Below are 24,684 nucleotides of genomic sequence, written 5' to 3' on the forward strand. Positions count from 1 at the left end.
AGAATGGATTAATAAATGGATGGGTACACACCTCTTTAGTACTTCCTTTATGAACATAGATCCATTTTTCTTGGTGGAAATCTACAGAGACAAAAAACAAAGAAAATGATATAGATCTCAATATTTACTAATTATTTTTAAAATTCAAAATAGGATCTTTAAAATGGAGCCTAAGCTAGCCTCCACGAGAAGTTCTTCAGCCTCAGTCTCTTGAATTAAGGGATTAGAGTCACGCATAACCACTTCCAGCTAAAGTTTTGACCAAAATCAAAAGTTTTTTTTTTTTTTTTCTTCAGTACTGGGGCTTGAACTTAGGGCCTGGGCACTGTCCTTGGACACTTTTGCTCAAGGCTAGTGCTCTGCCACTTGAACTACAGCACCACTTCTGGCCTTTTCTGAGTATGTGGTACCGGGGAATCAAATCTAGGGCTTTGTGCATGCTAGGGAAGAATGCTACCACTAGGCTCTGCTCCCCACCTCCTCCCCCCGCCCCCAATCAAGATTCTACTGACAATCCAGGAGGATGGAAATATTTAATTCCCTTCCTTCCTTTCCCTCCTCCCTCCCTTCCATCCTTTCTTCCTTTTTCTATCTTATAGTCATGCATAACCACTAAAAAGCTGGAAGGAGAGCTGTGACTCAAGGAGTAGAGAGAGAATCAGCTTTGACTAGCTCCTAGCACCCAGACCCTGAATTCAAGGATTTGCACAGGGGGAAAAAAAAACAACCAATATTTCTACAAGTGACACAGTAAACATTAAAGCAGCAGATGTGATCTTTTTTGAAGAGGAACCAATCATAATGATCTTCAAACAACTTCGCAAATTCAAGGGTAATGGCTTACATTGAGTTTTGGTTTTGCTATTCTGTATGTCCTTCTTTCTCTTCTTGGCAGCAACATCGTAGTTGAGGCTGTTGAAGAGGTTTTCCTTGTTATATACCTCCTTGTTACGATAACTATGAGTAACACAAGACAACAGAGGGTGAGTTGGAATTCTACTATTTAATATGGGTTGCTTCTATAAATAACTGTCTGGGTTATAAAACACACAAATACACTTCCCAAAACAAAGAAAACGATAGAATAATTTCTCAAAAAGAAATTCAGATTGGCACACAGACTGATCTCATTGAGGATGAAATACTAGGGGTGGGGGCTTCTACCTCTTTGAATTCCTTAAAAGGGTCTGCTATTGTGTAGTTTGATACCTAGCATTATTCTTTGTCTAAGAGCAAGGCAGGGCACTACTGGGTCACTTCTAACTGGTGTAGAGTGGGAGGGGCCTATTCTGCTACCATTGTATCACACCATGCCTTCATCCTTCAGAAGCATCCAGTCAAAGCTCCCCTTCCTTGCCTTTCTCCTCCTCTAAAAGCCATATTGGGAAATAACTCATCCATTTAAAGTATACCAAAAAAAAAAGTCATCAGTGCTCTAGACATTCACATAGAGTGAGACAGACCAAAGGAAGACTTTCTTAGGAGAGGACCACAAAGACACAATGACTATATGCCTCTGATCATATAATAAAATATTTATTGAAATGAACTCCAGGAAATGGACACAAGAGGGTCTTTTGTTGTTGTTGTTATTGTTTATTTTTTTGTCTTGTTTTTCTGGACATAGAAATGGAAGGACAAAGGGTGAATGAATGCAGTACTCAGTACTATTCTATACTGTTCTATTCTACTACAGTATTACTCTATTCTATTATATTGTTGAAAATAAACTATGCAACTCATGGGTGGGAACAGAAGGGAAAACGACATTGTCTGAAAAAGAAACATAATCATTACCTGACATGTAAATGTAACCCCTCTGTAAATCATGTCTTTAAAACATGATCATATCTGGACACAGTGGTATGCACATGTAATCCCAGCGCTTGGGGAGCTGAGACAAGATGACCTGAAGTTTAGGGCTAGCCTTGGCTACTTAGCATGTTTCAGGGCAGACTGAAACAATAGCATAATTCTGTTTCAAAAGACAAGATAAAATAAAATACCAAAATATAAAAAAAAATCCCATTTACAAAACTCTGACAAACTTCACATTCCACAGATGCTTAATGTAGACGACAACTAGCTATTTAGGTTCAAGACCTTGGGTCTTGATCAAGACAGGGCAAATGAATAATTTATAGACTTAGAAGGGGTCACAGACATTGAGTGAATCTGTCCAATCTACAGGACATTGAAAAATGTGGACAAGTTTACTTTGGGCCAGGCACATATTTCCTCCAGCAGGCATAGGAACCATGGCTAGCGAAGGACTTGCCTCTCCCCTCTTGGCCCAATCAATTTATGCATCTAAAGATGGAATATGAAGGATGGACACCCCACTCTATTATTCCAGGTGCATACAGATGCCAGGTATGCTTGGACATGGGTGACATGTAGGTGGAGCAATCCATGTAAGCCTGGCTCTGGGCCCATTGTGGGCCCAACTGAAAAGTCCTCACCTCCCTAGACCCAATGACTTTTTGATTAACCTCTGCCTCCTTTCTCAGACCCTATATTAGACTGACTCCAAATCTACTTCCTTGCACAACCTCCATACCCGTGGGAAGGCTGTGCCCCTCACCGGCAACCAACAGCCCCAGCCAGTTGAGAATCCGAGTCCGGGTCCGGGTCTATTCCTTTTTCCTTTCTCCTCCATTTTCCTAAGAGCAAAGGAGACCTGAGGAGTTGTAGTCTACTAGACATTGTGTTTCAAAGTAAGCTGAATTGTTTCAGAAAATGACTATGGGAAAAATACTGATGTTTCACAGGAAGAGAGAGTCCCCACCTTCCTCAACTGGCTTGAGGTAATGCTAAGCAGTATGTGCTGTAACAATCAGTAGAATATAATTGAAGCATGCTGAATTTAAAGTATGACTTGACTTATACTTTTTCTGGATTTACATTTGCTGGAGTAGAAGGTACACCTGTATTCTCTTTCATGCCTTGTGTAAATGGTGGAAGCCAACATGGCTTTCAACCATTTCTAGTAAGCATCCTTTTGTTACAAATCTCTTCAATTAGTCTAAGTATTATACTTGAAGTAAGGATTCTGCTAATAATATACTCAGTACTACTTTTTTGGACTCTAGGGGAAAGCTTGATGGCCCATCAATCACATGCTAATCTTCCTTCTTTTTTTTTTTTTTTTTTTGTGGGTCATGGAGCTTGAACTCTGCCTGGGCCCTGTCACTGAGCTCTTCAGCTCAAGGCTACTACCACTCTACCCCTGGGCCTGGGTGCTGTCCCTGAGCTCTATAGCTCAAGGCTACCACCATACCCTTGAGCCAAGACCCACTTCCCATTTCTAGAGGTTAACTGGAGATGGGAGTCTCAGGTACTTTTGTGCCTGGGCTGGCTTTGAATCTTGACCCTCAGATCTCAGCCTTCTGAGTAGCTATGATTACAGGTGTGAGCCACTGGCACCCCGCCCGGCTTAATCTTCCTTCTTAAAGCCACCCTGAATACCATTTATTGAGTTTTCTTAAGAACTTTAGCCTTCTCCTTTTCACTCAGGGGAAGAGGGTATTTTTAGATTACAGATAGGGTATCACAGAAATGTCCTCTCAGAGGCATGTTCTTAAGCAAGCCAAGGGTAAATGTTTCGGGCAGACTTTGTGTAACTGATGAGTGTGTGTTTGTCTATTTGCGTGGCTGTAAGGGTTACAGAGTCATTGGCCAGTTGATCATCTGACCCAATATCAGCATGCAGGAGGAGGCAGAACTAAGAACAGAACCCCAGGTTAACTTACAACATTTCAATCAAAGCTTGGGGAAAGAGTAAAAGATGGACCATCATTGGAGTGGTCTATGATGGACCAAAGCTTTACACAGTGAAGCTAGGACATGCTGTGTATAAAAATACCACAGGAAGGCTTGTTTTTAAAGAAAACACTCCCTCCCATACAAATCACAAAACCTACAATATAAATTCCACATAGAGGGAGCCATCACACAAAGGCATTTATTCTCAATTATGCATTTAAGGATTCTCAGAAACTTCTCAGATCCTGGGCTATAGTCTGTGCCCATTCTTTAGAAATTTCAAATATTTATATTTCATCATATTCTCTTCTAATGAAGGCATTCTTCAAGGGAATGAGTGCCTGCTTTTAACACTGAAGCCATAATAACTTGCCTTAAGGCTGAGTGACTCATCTCAAAAGCCAGTTTAAGCTAAATTTTACATAATTGATGATACTCTCTCTCCCTGGAGAATATAGAAAGGTTTGAACTGAAGGTAAACCGTATTGTCTCTCATTTGATATTAGGTTTTGAATTCCAGAGGTAGGGACTGGAAGGAGGGGCTGTGGGGTTTGTTTCCCGCTTATGTTTTATTTTAAGCTATAATATATTCAGAGGCTATTTTGAGAATTCAATTATGTCCACTTCAAGGAAATGCAAAACCAATGGAAAACTACAACTGATTTTTTTTTTTAACAAGACAAACCACCATTGTTGGGGAATTACAGCATTTAATTTTTTTTTAAAGCATAACCATCTCAAGAAGGCTGCTTTCTTTGCTAACTTCAACAATAGCCAGCAAGTTGCAATTATGTAGTCAGTTTTCACTAATTCTGATTTGTATAGACATAGGCCTAAAATAAAGACAAAAAAGGTAGCAACACCTCTCTCCTTTCCCACTATCAAACACATACTAAGACACTGTAAGGCAACCTTAGAAAAGGTAGAAAGATTTCAAACTAAGAACATAAGTAAGACCATTTGGCAGCAGATAAAAGAGAATGGCAAAATGATTTCATCTCATTTTATCTGCAATATAAAAGAAAGCATTTAATGAAGCTACGTCCTACCCAAAAGTACTCATATAGTCTTGATATTAAGGCCAGTGTGATTTCAATGTGAAGTTGTTCTAGTCCTATCCTATTCACAAAATACCAGTCCTTGGATTGTTCCAGTGAAGCAAACAGTCTAGTGTATAAAACTCTTAGAATAGTGCCTTATATATAGTAAGCACTCATAAAATCTTAATTACTATTTTATCCAGGACACCAAGGCACACTTCCTGCTTCGGGTCTAGCCTTACCAACACAGTAAAGCCACATGGGAGAGGGTTTTCAGCAGCAGAAGTGTAGGCCTGGAGAAGGTAGCCTGGGTTACTCCCTCCTGGGCTGGTGGCTGGCTGGGGATGGTTAGTGAGGACAGTACTGGCTGCCTCAGCTACTACTTCCTTGAAGTATTCTTGGATCACTCCAATTCATGCTCTGTTCTTGACTTGAGTTTTTAATCTGCCTTACCAAAAGGAACACTGGCTATTTGTCTGCTATCTTACATAGTTTCAACTTCTTTGGAGAAGGGCTTTAATTTGTTATTTAATTAACTTATTGAATCTTCATTCCTCCCATGACCTCAGGAAGCACTTGGTTTGCAGTTGGAGGGCAGAGCCCTGGAGCACAGGAAGAATAGTTAGCAAAGTCCAACAGATGTATTGTGCCCAGGAGAAACGAGTAGCGCTGAACAATAACTACCAAATGTACCCTTTATCCCTGGTTCTCGCTGGGCAGCTCACAGATTCATAGATACAATTGGAGCAGTATTCCAGGCCTCTGCAGTTCTATGAACAGTCCCCTCCCTTTCTTCTTTAAGGGCCTGCCTTTTGTTTCCTGGGAACAGGAGTGGTCACTGTAGCTCACCTGTGCAGCCAGGCACCTTGCCTAAAACTGACATCACAGAGAACCCAAGATGGTAAACAATGAGAGAAATATATATGCGATTACAAAGTCAGACCTCAGAAAGCCAACTGCTTTTAAGCTGGCAGACTCCTCCTGCTAAGTAAGGAAGGGATTGTTTACAATTGCTGGGGGAAAAAAAATATCATGCAAACAAACAGCCAGCTGCTTTGCTGGGAGATTACTCAACGATTCCTCTCCTGACTCATCAAAGCAGTGCAGGTGGTCATTGCACTGGTCAAGGATGAGTGCGGCACTTCCAGCTCACAGGTGTGAAATGGGAGGAAAAAGGGTGAGAGATGGTGGGTCAGGAAGGGACAAAGGGATGGGAAGCGAGCTAGTTGATTCTAGCAGAGGCTCAATTTCGGGGATAAATTTAGACTATCTCCAAACCTTCCACACTGGAGAGTGAGGAATCATTGGTTCTGCTTCTGTTCTGTCTTTCACTGTGCCACAGTAGGTAAAACTGTACCTCTCTAGAAAGAATATGAACTTTTAGACAGGAATAAAGAACCAGAACATTAGATCACAAGGAATGAGGAGGAAGAGGGAGGAAACTGCTACTCTACCTGCTCTGTTCCTGCAAGACAGTTGGGTTGACAAGTGGCCTTTTAAAAAGCTTTTTCTGTAAACACATTATCTGATTTTCTGTAAGATTTCTTTATTGTGCATCCCAAACTCCTCTGTAGGGGGCCTCAAAGAGTCTATCATAAAGGGTGCCAGGCACGCTTGTCTCTCCTGACAGACCCTGCCATTAAATAATTTGTTTCTCTTCACTGAGACACAAAGAGAGTTTGATGCATTACAGATTATAAACAAAGGAGAGGTTCTGGAGGTCAAGCTGCCAAAATAACTGTGTTTTCTGACAATTTATTACAAAGCTTTATCCAGACATCACTGGTAAATCTCAGTCAGTGGGAACATGGTTCATTTTCAGAACTCTCTTAGAAGTCAATTTAAAGACTTAGAGGGCTGGGTGTGGTGGCTCACGCCTTTAATCCTAGGTACTCAAGAGACTGAGATGTGAAGATCAAGGTGCAAAGCCAGTCTGGGCACAAAAGAACCTGAGACTTATCTCCAATTAACCTCTAGAAAACTGGGAAGTGGGGCTTGGCTCTGGGGTAGGACCAGAGGAGGAGCTGAGGAGCTTAGGGACAGGGCCTAGGCCAAATTCAAGCCCCATGACCCACCAAAGGGGGGAAAAAAAAGACACAAGGGATGGTGATTTTGGCAGTACCAACTCACTGTGGATCCATTTTTGTTACCTTCCTAGTGTTTCAGCCAAATGGCCAGTCTTGGGGAATCAACTATCCAAGTCCAGCGCTTACTGGTTCCAGACCATCTAATTTATTAGTTGATACTTGGTAGGAGGATCTTAGATTCTTCCAGGGACTATCAAGTGTTCAGATGAGACCTAAAGTTCCCATGTTCTTTCTGGAGCTGGCAGGCCCTCCTGGGGAAGGGGCGTAGTAGGCTCTCCGGGCAAGGATCGAAAATGTCCACTGAGTAAACGTGTGCCAAGCTCGGCTATCCCCCAGGCACGGAGACAGCTTGTGGATGCTGTTGTCCCGGCAGCCCCCAGCCCCTTCCACCGCCCGCCAGTCAGCCCAGCCAGGCAGCAGCGCCAGGCGCCCTGGGTTGCCCCTGGTAAGCACTCAAGCCCCCAGCCCACTCTGCCAGGGCGTGGGAAGACCCACGTCCCTGTCTCGTCACCTGGCCTGTGGCTGACGTGTCCCCAGCCCGGTGTCGGAAGGCGTGCAGCCCACTCGCCTGTGCCCAACTGCTGCGTCTCAATAGGGCGCCCCTGCCTAAGTGTGAACGACGATTTCACGCGGTCAGAGGGATGAGATCCTGCTCGGGATGGGATCTGTGTCCAGCTGGAGGCTCTGACCCTGACGGATCACGAGAAGACGAATTCTGCGTCTGCAGGGCTCTGCCCACCTCCGCGGAAATCCATCTGCGCGCCTCCCTCCGGTCCTCCGGCCCGGGGCTCCACCCTCGCCCGGCCCCAGCCCCGTCGGCCCTCGTTCACCTGCCCTGCCCGGGGCGGGAGGTGCCCAGACCCAGCTGGGCGGGCAGGGGTGGGTGCCCTCACCTGCTGAGATCGTTCACGAAGCCGCCACCGCCGCCGCCGCTCTTCTCGTCCAGGAAGCGCTTCCAGCCGTCCGCGGTCTTCACCCAGCTTTGCCCCGGGGACCGCCAGTCCTGTCCGAGGAAGGGCATGGCGCCGGGCGCGGAGCTGAGCGGGCTGGGTGGACGGGCAGCCGGGCGGATGCTCTGGGGGCCGGGTCCGCGGAGGGAGCCGGGCGCGGAGGGAGCCGGCGCGCTGGGCGCCAGAGGCTGGGGCGCAGGTGCCCTCGGGGGATGGAGCAGAGCGCGGACGCCGGGGGCCGGGGGTGGCGGCGGGCGGGTGGGCGCGGGGTGCTCGCCGGGCTCCGGAAAGTGCAGCCCCGCGGTGCCCGGCCGGGTATTTATCCCCGCGGCCGCCGGCGAGGCTCTTTGTTGCCGGAAGAGCCTCGCTCTGAGCCCGCCTCCTCCCGAGGCCACGTGGCTTTGTTTACTGGCCCAGCTCGGTTTCCCCAGCGCCCCGGGCTCCCCCTCCTCTCCCACGTTGCACAACCTTGCGGCCCGGCCGGGTCTCCCACCGCCCCTCAGTCTCTTGGCACCTCTGTATCTCCTCTGCGCCCCCTTGACGCCCCCTCTGCGTCCCCAGAGCGCAGCTGCCTCTGCTCAGACAGCTAGTCTGCAGAGCTGTGCCGGCCTTCCTGGGGCTTTGGGGTGGTACCCCAGGGGGTCCTTGCCGGTCTAGATCACCTCGTGGCAGATGGGGTAGGGGCAAACCAGTCCCGCCATCCCCTGAACCAGGATCATCAGGTTTGCAGGCCTCTCCACCTCCCCCAGGGCCAGGGTAGGGGGTGCATTCTCCTGATCTCTCGGGCGGCAGAGTTAGAAGTGTGTGTGTGTGGGGTCCGAACTCAGAACCTAGCTGCTGTCTCTTAGCTTTTTGGCCCAAGGCTGGTACTCTACCACTTGAACCAAACCTCGATTTCTGGCTTTTTGGTGGTAAATTGGGGATAAGAGTCTGAGAGACTTTCTTGCTCACCTAGCTTTGAACCACACCATTTAGATCTCAGCCTCCTCAGTATTACAGGCATAAGCTACCAATGCCTGAATTTACTTTTCTTTCAATAAAACTCTCTCCCTGCAGAATGAAGCTCCAGAAAAATTGGTCCTCTCAGCCCAGAGTTGGCCTTCAGCATTTCTTGTGTGACTAAATGAACCGAGGTAGGGCAGCGTGGTATCAAGGTGGCATCAAAATGGCTCAAGGCCTTTCCTCACATGTTGTTAGGATGGTTACAGCCCGACCCCTTGGGTAAAACTGGGTGGCACAATTAATTCACTAGTTAGTGCTCAAAAACTTAGTTTCTAGCTGAAGTCTTCACACTCCCATCCCTGCAGCTACCAGCAGCTTCTCTTCTATGTTGGGTTAGGATCTTGAAGGGGATAGGAACCCGTGTCCCCTTTGTGGCAAGGAGGAAGATGTTTTTAATAAAGTCTGTTTTCAAGTAGCCAGGGTTTTCTGATTTAGGTTTCCCATCATAAATTATTACTGTAACAATAGTAAAAAACAAAAAAAAAAAAGCTTGTAGAAACAAGGCAGAAGATACCAAACAAATATTCTGCCCTGCAATCATTGTAATAGAGAAGTCAATATTGGTTCTTCTGGATTTGGTTGGAGTGAATTGATATCGACAAGGAAGCACAATTAAGGGACGTGGTTATTGAAAATGAATATGCTTAGTTATGAGCCAGGAAGTTACTTCCCTGAAGAAACCGCAGAGGGCCCACAGAAGATTTGATTTCTAATTCTGCTAAAACAGCATATGGCTTACTCTAACTTCCATGAATAATACCACGCAGTAATACACCTATTTACTCAGCTGTCAAGAACAAATGGTGCCAACTACACCTACCTTTTCAGAAGAGTATTTAGAAAGTATGATAGATTATATTACCAGTACTGATCCTCTGATCCTACCTTTTTCTTTCCTTTCCTTTTTTTTTTTGTGTGTGGTTATGGGACTTGAACTTGGTCTAAGCTCTGTCTCTGAGCTCTTCAGCTCAAGGCTACCACCCTACCCTTGAGCTAAGCCCCACTTCCGTTTTCTAGAGGTTAATTGGAGATAAGAGTCTCAGGTCCTTTTGTGCCCTGGCTGGCTTTGAGCTTTGATCCTCAGATCTCAGCCTCCTGAATAGCTAGGATTACAGGCTGAGCTACTGCCTGGCTGATCCTTTTTCTGTGGTGTTGTTATTTGCATCCATACCCCTATCATTTTCTCCATGGTGGGTCAGGTGTACTTTTCTAACTTTTCACCATGTGACTTGCTTTGGCCAATGGGATGCCAGTGCATAGATGTGTCTAGACTATGACATCAGTACTTATGCCACTGGTTTGATCTCTTGTGTTTCTAACAGTTCTGGGAACTAGCCATAACTCTGAGTTGCTTGAATCCTAGGATTTGGCACATGGAACAGGCTCTTCAGTTGTCCCACAAATGTCTGAGGAAGAAGTGAATGCTTCCGGTTGACTGTTGCTGATGTTATTTGGATCGTTTTGTGATACGGTGTCATTGTATCAGGAGTTGGCTGCACAGGGTTGAGTAATTGGAGCTTGATGAAAGTTTTTTTAATTTCTAAAATCCAAATGTAAGGAAGAAGTAATATCTTTCTTGGTCCTTGTGTTTTTGTCTCAGAACTACTCTTGGGAGGCTTCAGTGCTAGTCTTGAGTCCTTCAACTCTCTCTGCCTTAATACAAGTTGTGGCTATTGTATTTTAGACTTCTAGAGTATGACCTACTGCTTTAGATTTCCTCCACATATATGAGTTCACCCTTTTTCAAGCATATGATCTCACCTAGGAAGCTTTGTAGTGCTGTCCCCCTCAAGGTAAAGTATGTGCTGGGTCAGTTAGTTTCACAGCAGAGGTTGGCTTAACTTTGCAAAGACCTTGATGGGAACCTTTTCAAATAAATGAGAGTTGTTAGCTTGAGCTGGAAGGCTATCAGTTCCATGTTTTCCCCGATTGAATTAGACTGGGGACATTGGAATGTTGGGAACCTCAGTCCTTCCCCTACAGCTCCATTCTTCTTTTTTTCCCCCCGCCTAGTCCTGGGGCTTGGACTCAGGGCCTGAGCACTAGCCTTGGGCTTTTTCAAGCCTAGAGGTCTACCACTGGAGCCACAGCACCACTTCCTTTTTTTTTTTCCTATGTATGTGGTACTGAGGAATCAAACCTGGGTGTGCATGCTTAGACAAGCACTCCACCACTAGGCCAAACTCCTGGCCAGTACAGCTCCATTTTTGAGGCAATGTGGTCAAAAGGTGTCATCTTAGAAAAACTAGGTGACTGGCCAGTGATGGAATGTGCTATGCTAAAGACTATGCCAAGTGCTTTGCAAACATCATCCTGTTTAATACTCACAAACGAGTTCACAGAGAGGAAATATAGGCTTAGAAGAATTAAGTGGCTTGCCTGAGATCACCTAGCGTGTATGAAGCAGAACTCAAACAGAAACCCAGTTCTGCCTCTGGCATAGACTTGAGCCTTATTTATTGGGATCAGATTATGGTTCCTCACTTAAAAACCTATGTGAGTGGGATGGGAGTTTGGCCTAGTGGTAGAGTGCTTGCCTAGCACGCATGAAGACCTGGGTTTGATTCTTTGGTACCACATACATAGAAAAAACCAGATATGGTGCTGTGCCTCAAGTGGTAGAGCGCTAGCCTTAAGAAAGCCCAAGGACGGTGCTCAGGCAGGCCTTGAGTTCAAGCCCCAGGAATGGCAAAAAAAAAAAAAATTTAAGATTTGGGCATGGAGTGTGGCCTAGTGGCAGAGTGCTTGCCTAGCATGCATGAAGCCCTGGGTTCATTTCCTCAGTACCACATAGATACATAAAAGCCAGAAGTGGTACTGTGGCTCAAGTGGTAGAATGCTAGCCTTGAGAAAGCACAAGGACAGTGCCCAGGCCCTGAGTTCAAGCCCCTGGACCAGCCCCCCCCCCCAAAAAAAGCAAAGACAAAAACACAAGACGTTATCCTCATTTGGAAAATAATAATCATGTTGACCTATTTCAGAGAATATTGTGATGGTTTTCAATTAAGAGAATATATGTAAAGTGCTGAAAACAATGGTACCATCAGCAGTAGTTTTGTGTGTGTGTGTGTGTGTGTGTGTGTATGGGTCATGGGGCTTGAACTCAAGGCCAAGCTCCTGAGTAGCTAGGATTATAGGCATGAGCTACCACGCCTGGACTTAGACTACATTTTCAAAGGCACGCATGGCATGCATTTAGACTATTTTCTCCTAGGCCTTTTCTTTTCTTTAAATTTTTAAAAATCTTTATGTAGTGTAGCAAGGGGTTTCCTTTCAGCACGACAGTTTGTGGGTACAGTGCATCCTGATCAGTATCACCCTTTCATCCTTTTCCCCCATCCCTCCTAGGACTTTTTAACACTGTGGAAAAGGCTGTGAATAACTTGTTGTGTGAAGTGCTTGTTTCCTTTAAACCGGAATAACTTTGTTTATGGCTTTGGCTAGGGGACTCATTTTCACTGAAATGCAATTGTATTTTGTGTTTCCATAGCTGTTCCTTCTGAAAGGGATGCGTGCGTGCGTGCGTGTGTGCGTGCGTGGGTGTGTGTGTGTGTGCGTGCGTGCGTGCGTGTGTGTGTGTGTGTGTGTGTGTGTGTGAAGTATTTAGCAGTAGTCATAAGTTAAAAATAACTTTTGCTAGTCAGGTGGGGCAGAAGCAGGAGTCAACTGTATCTGTTCCGCAGGGGTGACTTTTTATAGGGGAGGAGCAGGAGAAAATCAAGGTGTTAAATTCAACCAGCCAGGGCTGTGGCCAAAATGTAGGTTTAATGCCACAACATGTTGCATTTGACCTTATACCTCATGGTCTAGGGTGTGGCATTGTAGGAACAGTGTGAAATACGTCTTTGAGGTGTGTTTGTGCACAACTGGCCAGCTGTGAGTTATTTTTGGGTTTCTGGCTGCACAAGTCCCGCCAACATGTCACTGAAAATATGCTCATTACTTTAATGAGAATCATTTGGCATTTCAAAGTGTGTGTGTGTGTGTGTGTGTGTGTGTGTGTGTGTGTACACATACACAGAGGAGGAGGGTATTTTTGATAGAGGCAAGGGCATTTTGCTGTAATCTTCCTTTTTTCACAGGCCAGTCACTCAGTTCTAATAAATCTTTAAAATATTTTTTATATATTTTAAAAATAGCTAGTTGAGCAAAGGAGGTTCACATCAGTGATAAGGCTAATACATCCCGATCAGTGCCATCCTTTCTTTTTTTCTCTCTCTATGAGGACTCTGAGGCCTCTCTCTCTCTCTCTCTCTCTGCCTCTCTCTCTGTCTCTCTCTCTCTCTCTCTCTCTCTCTGCCTCTCTCTCTGTCTCTCTCTCTCTCTTTCTCTCTCTCTCTCTGCCTTTCCCTCTCCCTCCCTCCCTCTCTCTCTCTTTTTCATCTTGTGGCTTGAACTCAGGGCCTGAACACTGTCCTTGAGCTTTTCCTCAAGGCTAGAGCTCTACCACTAGAGCCCTAGAGCCTCAGGACCACTTCTGGCTTTTTCTATGTATATGGTAACGAGGACTCGAACCCAGGTCTTCATGCATGCTAGGCAAGCACTTTTCCCACCAGGCCAAACTCCTGGCCACAGGTGCCTATAGTCTTTACCAGACTATCCGATGAAGAGTAGACCTGCTAACTTGTTATACATATTTACAAATTCTTGTCATGTAGGTGTGTTCTGACTGGTTGACCCTAGGGATTGTGGAAGGCTTTAGTGAGTCTTTTGAAGTGTATTTCCTTGTATGAGTCAGCTGCCAAGTGGTCAAGTCTTGTTTGGTGTTCAGTCTTCATATTTACATAAACAGGGTTACCAAGATGATCGTATAAATTTTGACCCTGATGAAAGATGATTATTAGCAATGGTGAGGTTTTCTTTTCTCTCTCTCCCTTCCTCCCCTCCCCCAGTCTTCCTTTTCTTTTCTTTCTATCTTTCTCTCTTTTTTCTTTCCCTCTCACTTTCTCTTTTCTCTCTTTCCCTCCCTCCCTTCCTTCCTTCCTCACTTCTTTCCTCCTTGCCTCCCTCCTTCCTCACTTCCTCCTTGCAACCCTCCCTTCTTTGCTTCCTTCCTCCACCCCTCCTCTTTCTGTTGATTGTAGGGCTTGAACTCAGGGATTGGGAGCTGTTGAGCTCTTTTGATAGAGGTTAGCACTCTACCATTTTGAGCCACTGAACCATTTCCAGTTTTCTCATGGATTTTCCTGCCTGGGCTGCCTTTGAACTTTGATCCTCAGATCTTAGCCTCCTGGCTAAGAATAAACCACCAGTGCCTGGATAATAGTAAAATTTCCATTAGGAAACAAAAGAACTCAATTCTGTTTTCCCTGGATGTCTTGTATATTTTTTTCTTTGTCTATCATGGCACTTGAACTCTGGGCCTGGGCTCTGTCCCTGAGCTCTTTAGCTCAAGGCTAGCGCTCTACCCTTTAAGTCACAGGACCACTTCCAGTTTTCTGGTGGTTAATTGGAGATAAGAGTCTCATGATGGACTTTAAGCTGCCCAGTGCAGTGGCTCTCGTCTGTAATCCTGGCTACTCAGGAGGCTGAGATCTGAGGATCAAGGTTCAAAGCCAGCCCGGGCAGAAAAGGACCTGAGACTCTTATCTCCAATTAACCTCTAGAAAACTGGGAAGTGGGCTTGGCTCAAGGATAGGGTGGTAGCCTTGAGCTGAAGAGCTCAGGGACAGTGCCCAGGCCAGAGATCAAGCCCTATGACCCATTAAAAAAAAAAGTCTCACGGACTTTAGTGCCGAGGCTGGCTTTGAATCATGATCCTCAGATCTGAGCCTCCTGAGTCTTGTATATTTCTTAATTATTATAAAGGTCATATATAAAGGGGTTACTGTTGCATAAGTCAAATAAAGAATATATTTTGTTTTGGAAAATGTCATCCCTTCCCTTGCTCTCTCCCAGGTCTTGTATTTTTTTGTCTGTTCTACCTGTCAGTAGCCCCACTCCCCGTCCCCTACCCCTAAAGTCTTAATTTGTAGAAGCATTGTGCTCCTGCCAAATCTCTGGTACACTGATTTTTTTTTTCTGCCAGTATTGGGGCTTGAACTCAGGGAATGGGTGCTGACCCTTAGCGGTTTTTTTTTTGTTTTTTTTTGTTTTTTTGCCTAAGGCTGGTGTCCTACAATTTTAGCTACAGCTTTACTTGTAACTTTTTGCTAGTTAACTGGAAATAAGGGTCTCATGGCCTTTCTTGCCTAGGCTGGCTTGAAACTGTAATCCTTAGAACTTGGCGTCCTGAATAGCTAGGATTACAAGCATGAGCCATTTGTAGCTGTCTTCCCTAGCAAAGTAGAGATCTCAGTATAGTTGGAATTGGTTCTCAAGATTGTAACCCAACAATGGTAGCCTATGGATTGCAAAGCATTTTACTGCTTCTCCCAGATTCATTACAAAATAGAAAGAAAATGACCTATGCTTTCTTTCAGGAAGAGGCAAATGATTTAGAAAGCACTGCAGAATGCTCATCTTCTTTTCTAGCCTGAGAAAGTCAGTCCCTTAAGGGAGGTACTATTTTCAGCTAGCCTTTTTTTTTAAACTATAGATAGTAATTTAATCTTTTAAACATCTGCTTTGTTAAAAATGGAATTCCATAAAATCCCTTTGCTAACTCCAAATGTGTACTAATTGATGAGATGGTAGGCAATAGATTTTTCCCTTTCTCTGTCAACTACACAAAAAGAGTGTTTATCCATCTAGGACTCTCCTAGCAGAGCATTACAAGAGCACAAAACCTAGATACATAAGGCCATATAGGATGAGGCTAAATGAAAGGATCTCCAGGATATGAAACAAGAGCTTTATCTTGTGATTGTTGTTCTTAGTGTACTATGTTATTTTGTCTTCTCTTTTGTTGCCCTTTGGTTAATCTCATTTTATTACAATATCTGATTTTTATTACCTGTCATATTGTATATGAAAGGGAAGGGGGGAAAACAAGATGAATGGGAGGGGGTCGGGGAGGGACAAAAATATGAGACGGGGTATCAATGAGTGAGAAGTAATACATCTACTATCTGGCAAATATAGCTGTAACCCCTCTATACATTACAATAAAAAAGAGTGTTTATCTTAAGTTCTGTTTTTGATCTTTTTTTTCCTTGTAGTAAAACTTATTACATAATCTCATTCATTCATTGTCACAACTGGGGTATTTCACATACTTGCTGTGTTCCTGGTTCTGGGAATGTTCTAAAGAAGATTTGGGAGACCTGAAGGAAGATTTTAGGCCTTAAGAAGAGTGATAGAAACATGTAAACCTACATTCATGTGGCATGTGCAGTGAGGGAGGGGGGATATTATTAGACACTCCTAAGGACAAAACACCTGCTCAAGCTTGGTATAGTAAGAGGTGCTTCAAGGACTCATTTTAATTAATAGTTAATCAACCAATCTATCTACTTTTGGTAGTATTGTTTTTTTGTTGTTGTTCTATTTTTGTCAGTCATGGGGCTTAGACTCTGGGTCTGGGCACTGTCCCTGAGCTCTTTAGCTGAAGGCTACCGCCCTACCCCCAGGGCCCGGGCATTGTCCCTGAGCTCTTCAACCCAAAGCTACTGCCCTATCCCTTGAGCTACAGCACCACTTCTGGTTTCTAGTGGTTAATCAGAGATAAGAGTCTCTTAGACTTTAGTGTCTGGGCTGGCTTTGAACCTCAATCCTCAGATCTCAGCCTCCTGAGTAGCTAGGATTACACTGTTCCTGGCCAGTATTGGGGTTTTGAACACAGGGTCTCCGGTTTGCTAGGCAGATACTCCACTGCTTGAGCCACACCCCAGCCCATTTTTGGTTTGTTTTGGATAGTGTTTTTCCCTGAGCCTTGCTTTAGATTGTGAATTGTCTACCTATTGTCTCCTGTGTGGCTGAGATGACTAAGTGTGAACCCCCATGCCTACCTTCTTTGTTGATATGGGGTCTCACTAACTTTGTAGCCTAGGCTAGCCTTGAAATGTAATCTTTTTGATCTCTGCCCCCTGTGTAACTGCGATTAGAGAGTCATTGTGTCCATACTCAGACTTGCTGTTGAGTTATATATCTAGAAGTCTGAGTAGATATATACCCTACCAGGTAAGTGGGGGTAAAAGTGAGGATTGTAGGTAGAGGAGACATGACCTGGAGGACAGGAAGAACATGAGTGTGGTGAAGAAGAGAAGGTGAGACAGGGAAGGAGGAGAGCGGGTGGGGAAGCAGACAGAGGGCACAACGCAGAGGGCTCTGTAGGATTAAGAGAAGAGTTTGGGCTTTCTCCAAAGGGATGGGGCTCTCAAAAGGCTGCCTGGAGGAATAAGCAATGGGTGGGTAGTGCAGTGTGTAGAACACTCTTCACTTGGTGGGATGGATAGAACTACCTGGTAGCGGGCAAAAGACAAATTAGGAGAGTGGTGCCGTTCTCGGAATTGGGTGGTGGGCACTACAGGCGGGTCTGAAGACCCTGGGGGACAGTGCAGGGTGCGAGGGTTGGCTGTATACAAGAGTGAGGAGAAGAGAGCATCACGGAGGACATTACAGATTCCAGGTTAGATGAAGGAAGAAATCAATGGTTGGAAATTTGGATTGAGGACCAGACTCTCATTGTTCTAAAGGAGCCCTCACTCCCGCTGGCTTTTGTGCCAGGAACAGAACGAATGCTGTGCTTCCCATGCTTCAGGAAGCTTGGCTGGGTGGGAAGGATTGGTCGTCACTGCCCAGACCTGCCCAGGGGAAGAGCCAGGCGCTGCACTTGGAACAGCTTTCAGAGGGGTCTTTTCTTCTTGTTCCCAGACACTTTAGCCATCTTCAATAAGGCAGATTTTCCCTGCCAGCAACTCCTCTGACATGCGATACTGTACATATGCCATTTGTAAACTAATTAAAAATGTCATTGATACATACTTGGCACTATTTCTCACAATTTGTAACACAATTACTTTAAACAAATAATCAAAGAATAACATCCCGTAAATGAGTTGGGGCTGTAGCCTAGTGATAGAGTGCTCACTTAGCATGCAAGAGGCCCTGGGTTTGATTCCTCTGTACTATACATACAGAAATGGCCAGAAGTGGTGCTGTGGCTCAAGTGACAGAGCACTAGCCTTGAACAAAAAGTGTCTAAGGTCAGTGAACTCAGGGCCCAGAGTTCAAGCCACTCCCTCTCTCCAAAAATGTTGAAAAAAAAATAAATGAGTCAACTAGTACATGAGCATGGGTAAAGATAAGTCTTCTGAGCCAGGTGTGGTGGCTCGTGCCTGTAATCCTAGCTACTCAGGAGGCTGAGATCTGAGGATCAACGTTCAAAGCCAGTCCTGGCACAAAGGACCTGAGACTCTTATTTCCAGTTAACCTCTAGAAAACCAGGAAGTGGGGCTCAAGGATAGGGTGGTAGCTTGAGCTGAAGAGCTCAGGGGCAATGCCCAGGCCCAGGGGTAGGGCAGTGTCCAGGTGGAGTTCAATCCCGTGACACGCCCCCCCCCAAAAAAAGATGTTTTCTATTTTTCTTTTACTATCTAGTTAGGACCCTTTTGTGCAAGTCCCTGATGTATCTTCAAGACTCTTATATTAAAGTAGAGATTGTGGCTAAGTGGTAGAATATCAGCTTTGGGGAAAAAAGTGAAGGGACAGGGTCCAGGCCCTGAGTTCAAGCCCCAGGATGGGCACAAACCCAAAACAAAGCAGAATATCAGGAAGTCAACAAGAGTGAAGAGGATGGCAGAGCAGATGAGCGCTGTTCTTGATGAATCTGACATCCACCTCTCTTCTTCTTTTGGCAGCAGGACGCATTTTGCTTGATAAACTTCTTCAAGACAGTTGGAGCATGTGTCTTTGGTGGGCCAGTGGTGCAGGTCAAACAATTCTTCAGGGGTCAGTGTTGGCCCTGACTCTTCCAGATGGCACTGTCTTCTGGAGCAAGCACAGAGGGTTCCTCTCAGCAAATGGCACCCGAGGGACTGAGGATGGAGGGCTACTTCCTCAGGTCATCCCAGTGCCTCACAAGACACATACTGTGTTTGTGGGACTGGGATTCTGTCTGTCCACAGTGATTTAGTTCAATGCTCTCATGCAGTGTCATTTTGTGTGATGGCAAAAAAGTGCCTTTGTCAAGCTGTTATCTGGACCTAGCATGTAATTCTGGGACTAATCTCTTCTTGGATCAGTAATGTCATCGTGATAGATGGTTGTAAATATGATCAATCAATCAACCAATCATCTGTCTGTCATCTAGTGATAAGGCCCAGATATCATCTTACCTAGATATGGTGGTGAAATGATACTGGCTTCTGTAGTAGCTTTTCTCGAGAGTCTAGAGGGTTCTGAGCACATAGCTGACCAGTCATCGCTTTTGCATATCGCGAGATGTGCCAGGCATAAGACTCAAATCAGGCCAGCCAAAGCAGATTGCTGATGAGATTAGACATTTCCAAAGAACAGCAATGAGTTGCTGCATGGGTGGCATAGAACTTTACAGCTGAATTCCTCAGACATGGGCAGTTTCAGGGGACGAGCACGTTTCTGTAGCACTGACCAGCTCCCTGGAAGCCTTCCAGCCAGTTCTTGGCCTTCTAATCTTTAAGATGAGCAGCTTGAATGATTTTTTTTGGTGGGTCATGGGGCTTGAACTCGTCCTGGGTGCTGTCCTCAAGCTCTTCAGCTCAAGGTTACTGCCCTACCCCTGGGCCTGGGCATTGTCCCTGAGCTCTTTAGCTCAAGACTACCACTCTACCCTTGAGCTAAGCCCCACTTCCCATTTTCTAGAGGTTAACTAGAGATAAGAGTCTCAGGTCCTTTTGTGCTCAGGCTGATTTTGAACCTTGATCCTCAGATCTCAGCCTAGGATTACAGGTGTGAGCCCCGCGCCTGCCCAGCTGGATGATTTTTTTTTTTTAAGGATTGCCAACCCATAAAGTCTATGCATCTGTACCAGCCCAATCTTGCAGCCTCTCCTTTTCCCCTGTTTCATTAAAAAAGAAAGGAAAATAGAAAAGAATGAGTCTGTAGACCAAGACGTGAACAAACTTGGGCTGATGTGATGCCTTGATGAAGTTTTTACCTGAATAAAAGTGAGGACTATTTAAATATCTATCTGCTTTGTAAAGTTTATGTGAGAAGAGGGCTGGAACTCTAGGCAAGAAAGGGTATTTGCTGTACTTGGGATATTAGGCACAGAACCTTCAATAATCAGGGGACAGAGGCCACTTTTAGGGCTGAGATTCCTTGAGGAGAAACTTGGATGCAAAGATTTTCGAAGTCCAGGCTCTCCAGAAGAGAAAAGGACTTAGCCTGAGATTCGGGACTTCTGGTTCCTAGAGTAATAGGTGTTAGTTATTAAGGACACAATGTCATCTTCCTTTTTAGGGTCACACCCCTTCTTTCCTTCTGGGGAAATGGGTAGAAGTGAGTATACCTGAGCCCAGGACTTCCAGAGAAAAATTCTCATGAGGAGGAAAACGTGGTGTTGGGCAGAATTAAAAAAATGAATACCAGTAACAGATGGAAAGCTAGGGCTTTCCAAATGGAATATGTTACACTTATTTTTATATGCTCTGACAAAATGCCCAGTTCTCTGAAGCTTTTGGTGCAGCAAAAGCCTTATGTTGCTTTCCATCTACTGCCCATTCTTCAGAAGTCAGGTGTCAAGGCGTGACAGGTCATCATGTACTCAGTGGGCCTGTTGATGCCCTCCCTGGTCCTACATCTTGTTTTTAAAGCAAACCATGCCAGAACACAGTGCCCTTTTCTACGTCCACAGAATTGATCGCTTGAAAGTACAAAAACAAACTGGGTGCTAGTGACTCATGGCTGTGATCCTAACTATTCAGGAGGCTAAGATCTGAGGAATGTGGTTCAAAGCCAGCCTGGGAAAAAAATCAGGAGACACTTATCTTCAAGTAGTCATCTAAATAGCTGGAAGTGGCACCATGGCTCAAGTTGTAGAGCAAGAGCCTTGAGCTAAGAAGCTCAGGAAAGTCGGGTGCCAGTGGCTCGCGCCTGTAATCCTAGCTACTCAAGACGCTGAGATCTGAGGATCGTGGTTCATGGTTCAAAGCCAGGCTGGGCATGAAAGTCTGTGAGACTCTTATCTCCAATTAACCACCAGAAAACTGGAAGTGGCACTGTGGCTCAAGTGGTAGAGGAATAGCCTTGAGCTGAAGAGCTCAGGGATAGTACCTAGGCTCAGAGTTCAAGTCCCACAACAGATAAAAAAAAAAAAAGCTCAGGAACATCACCCAGGCCCTGAGTTTAAGCCTCTGGACATATAACACACACACACACACACACACACACACACACACACACACACACACACACACAAAGCAAAAATCCTCAAGAAGGGTATACCCTCTGTTCCAATGGAGGAATGCATTGAGAAACACAGGGCTTTCCCTTGGTCCATGTCCCATAACCTCTCAGGTATGGACTCCAGTGTCATTTCCTCCTTGTCCCCTCAGGGGCTGTTCCTGTCATCCATTTGGCACAATGGGAACAGATATCTGCCATGAGTGAGGTCTCATCTTTCACTGAGTGAAGCAGTCTTTGATTAGATCAGTGTGAAAGTGCACCCACTCTTCTAGGCCTTGGGGCACGTGGATAATTAAGCCACACAATTATCCAAACCACGAAGGAGATGCCAACTTTCCTATACTTATGCCAAGTGACCTCAGGTTTGCCAGGCTCTGAATGCAGGAAGGACATTCCAGAACGCAGAGCCCTCACTATTATCTTGGATATTTGAGCTGGAAGGACCTTAAAGAGAATCTAATTCTAAACCTCCCACTTTTCAGAGGAGGAAATTAGGGCCTAGAGAGGTAGAAGGCCTGCTAAGGATCCCTTGGCTTCATATGTAGGACCAAGGCAGAACTTTGATTCCTCGTTTCTAAAATTGAGGGGTTAAAAATAATGAAATCTTATGCTGGTGGGGATGTGAGCAGAAAGAAACCCTCTTCACAGTTGGTGGGAATGTAAAATATATAATCCTTCTGGACTGCAGTTTGGAGATACCGCAGAAAACAAGGCACAGAACTTCCCTATGATTTAGCCATACCATTCTTGATCATCTACCCAGAACATTACAGGTTGGGGTATGGTAAAGACAAGTGCACATCCATGTTCACTGCTGTGCTATTTAAACAGCCCAGATGCCCTACAATAGATGAGTGGATTGAGAAAATGTGGTGCCGAGACACGATGGAATTTTGCTCTTCCATTAGAACTTGTAATAGAATGTTGTTTGCAGGGAAATGGACGGACCTGGAACAAATTCTGTGAGGTGAGGTAGGCCAAGCTTAGAGAGACAAATGGCACATGTTTTCTCTCATATGTGGAAGCTAGGTCTAAAATACAACCGGCATGACAATGCCCGTAGGGCTCTGCATAGGGGCTTGAACTCAGCCTGAGCACTCCTGTCCCTGAGCTCTTTTGCTTAATTCTAGTTCTCTACCGCTTTGAGCTATAGCTCTACTCCTGGCTTCTGGGACATTCTTTTGGAGATAACGGTCTTACAGAATTTCCTGCCTGGGCTGGCTTTGAACCACAGTCTTCAGATCTCAACCTCCTGAGTAGCTAGGATTATAGGCCCAAGCCACCGGCATTGGCTCTATTGTTTTTTTTTTTTTTAATTTTTTACTTTTTTTTTTTTTTTTTGCCAATTGTGGGGCTTGAACTCAGGGCCTGAGCACTGTCCTTGGACTTTTCTCAAAGCTAGAGCTCTACCACTTGAGCCACAGCACCACTTCCGGCTTTTTTCTTTGTATGTGGTACCGAGGCATCGAACCCAGGTCTTTGTGCATATTAGGCAAGCACTCTACCACTAGGCCAAACTCCCGGCTTAAATTTTTACTTTTACTATTCAATTAATATTAATATGAAACAACCTTTGTGTTAGATGTTCTGAGCTAAGTCTTTTAGCAGATATCAATGTTTGGAGCTCATTTCAGGTAGCCTAAACAATGATGTTTAGTAGTTTCCATGTATTAAATATATATTCATATATTTCATTGTAATTAATAGAAAGGTTACATTATATTTACCAGATAGAAGGTGCATTACTTCACAAACATTGATACCACTTCTCATGTCTTGGTCCCCATTACCCTCCCCCCATCCTCACCCCTCATTTTGTTTTTCCCCCTTCCCTATCTGATTTCAAATAACCAAATAAGCATATATACAATATATCAGAAAACAAGGTAAAATACTGTAATAATATGAGATAACCAAGGGACAGCAAAAGAGATGAGGGATAACAGTACATTTAGGACTACAATCACTAATATGGCTTTTGTTTCTATATCCTAGAGGTCCTTTCATTTAGTGTCATATTATATATGGCCTTATGTATCTAGGTTTTGCTCTATTGTAAATCTCTGCTAGGAGAGCCCAAGGTTTCTACTGATTATGACAAATGAGGGAAACCATTGAGCCTATGTTCCTTTGAGTCTGGCTTATTTCACTTAATATGATTTTTTCTAAGTCTTTCCATTTACTAACAAATGGGTCGATGTCGTTTTTTCTGACAGCAGCATAGAATTCCATTGTGTACAAATACCACATCTTGTTGATCCACTCATCAAGTAAGGGACATCTAGGTTGGTTCCATATCTTTGCTATGGTAAATAGTGATTAAATATATTTTGGATGTGAACAGTTCAATTCAGGTTATGTTTATGAAGAAAGCTGAAGAATATAACTGAAGCCTGTGGACTTTCAAGTCACAATCCTGGGCTCAAGAACAGATTTGTGTGACCTTGGGCTAGTGACTCACACCTCAGTTTTGTTATCTGTGAAATGGGTTGATAAGAGGGAGGCCTCAATTAGATAATGTGTGTTGGCTACTTGGTGCAGTGACTGGCACCTTACATGCTCCTAGCAGTGGCTGTCTGTCAGTCAATCAATGATTATCACTGGAGAGCTTTTGCTTCTAAAGCACCCCCCGTCCCCCCATCAGCTCCTGACTTCCATGTTCTTTCTCCTTTGCTCTGAAGTCAAGCGCAGAATTTGGGGTACCTGTGAACTTACCCTTCTCTTTGTTGTCCATGTGCATTCAGAGACCTAATTATCAAGGAGCCTGTGGGACCTTAGGTCCACCTTCATTGTGAGAGAGGCAATGGAGGACAATGCTTAACACTCTAAGACCATTAAGACAAGCTGTGTTTTGGGAGATCCAGGACGGAGAATGTTCTGCCAGAGGTAGAGGCAACTGCTGAGGAAAAAAGCAAAACAAATCTGTCTACATGCATCAGGGAGTATGTGTTTCTTGGGGATAAATAAAAAAGAAGCCATCTCCCTATCCATATTAAAGTAATCACTAGTCATCAAGTCTTCTGTGAACAGCCACTTCTGAATAACTTGGGCTTAGAAGATATGAGTTCAAGTCCCGAGTAGAATGGTATTAGGTACATCACATAATGATACGAAGAATGCTGAATACTTGGTTATAGATGTATGACATTTATTGGGAGGAACATGTGCTAATAAGAACCTGCTTCCCAGGGGTTGGCAAAGGCACGGTGGCTCTAGAGGATGTTTCTATTCAGCGTTCTGGAGAAAAATGGGAGAAGGAGGCAGGAGGAGGAAGAGGGCCTATTTGGTGACCTTCCTTCCTTCCTTCCTTCCTTCCTTCCTTCCTTCCTTCCTTCCTTCCTTCCTTCTTGTTTGTTTCTTTCATTTCACACACTGAGCAAGGGTGTTTAAATGTCAGGAGACTTTCTCCATGGTGACAAAGACTAGTACTATCTGATTACCACTGGGCTCAGAGCTGATGATTCTAAAATAAAGGAAGGGTATCAGAGTTCTTGCCCAGGTACCACAGATGACATGATTGACCTGGTTTGGGTCACATTCTTGTTTCCTCCAGCAATTGCTCCACCCAGGAGA

The 24,684-nt window shown here is 44.7% G+C and overlaps 1 protein-coding gene across 1 annotated transcript in view; it reads right to left on the reverse strand.

The window, feature by feature from the left end:
- Positions 1–8,111, reverse strand: part of Fbxo32 (F-box protein 32) — a 41,524-nt gene extending 33,413 nt beyond the window's left edge. Inside the window, exons 1-3 of the mRNA XM_090339348.1 lie at positions 7,786–8,111; positions 845–957; positions 32–81 (exon numbers count right to left, since the gene is read on the reverse strand). Of these exons, the coding sequence (XP_090195474.1) occupies positions 32–81; positions 845–957; positions 7,786–7,913 (291 nt within the window). The 5' untranslated portion in view covers positions 7,914–8,111. The remainder of the gene's footprint in view (positions 1–31; positions 82–844; positions 958–7,785) is intronic.
- Between the last annotated feature and the right edge of the window lie 16,573 nt (positions 8,112–24,684).

Source organism: Megascapheus bottae, chromosome 9 (assembly GCF_031878675.1).
Source record: "Megascapheus bottae isolate mThoBot1 chromosome 9, mThoBot2.hap1, whole genome shotgun sequence".
In the NCBI taxonomy this organism is placed as follows: Eukaryota; Metazoa; Chordata; class Mammalia; order Rodentia; family Geomyidae; genus Megascapheus; species Megascapheus bottae.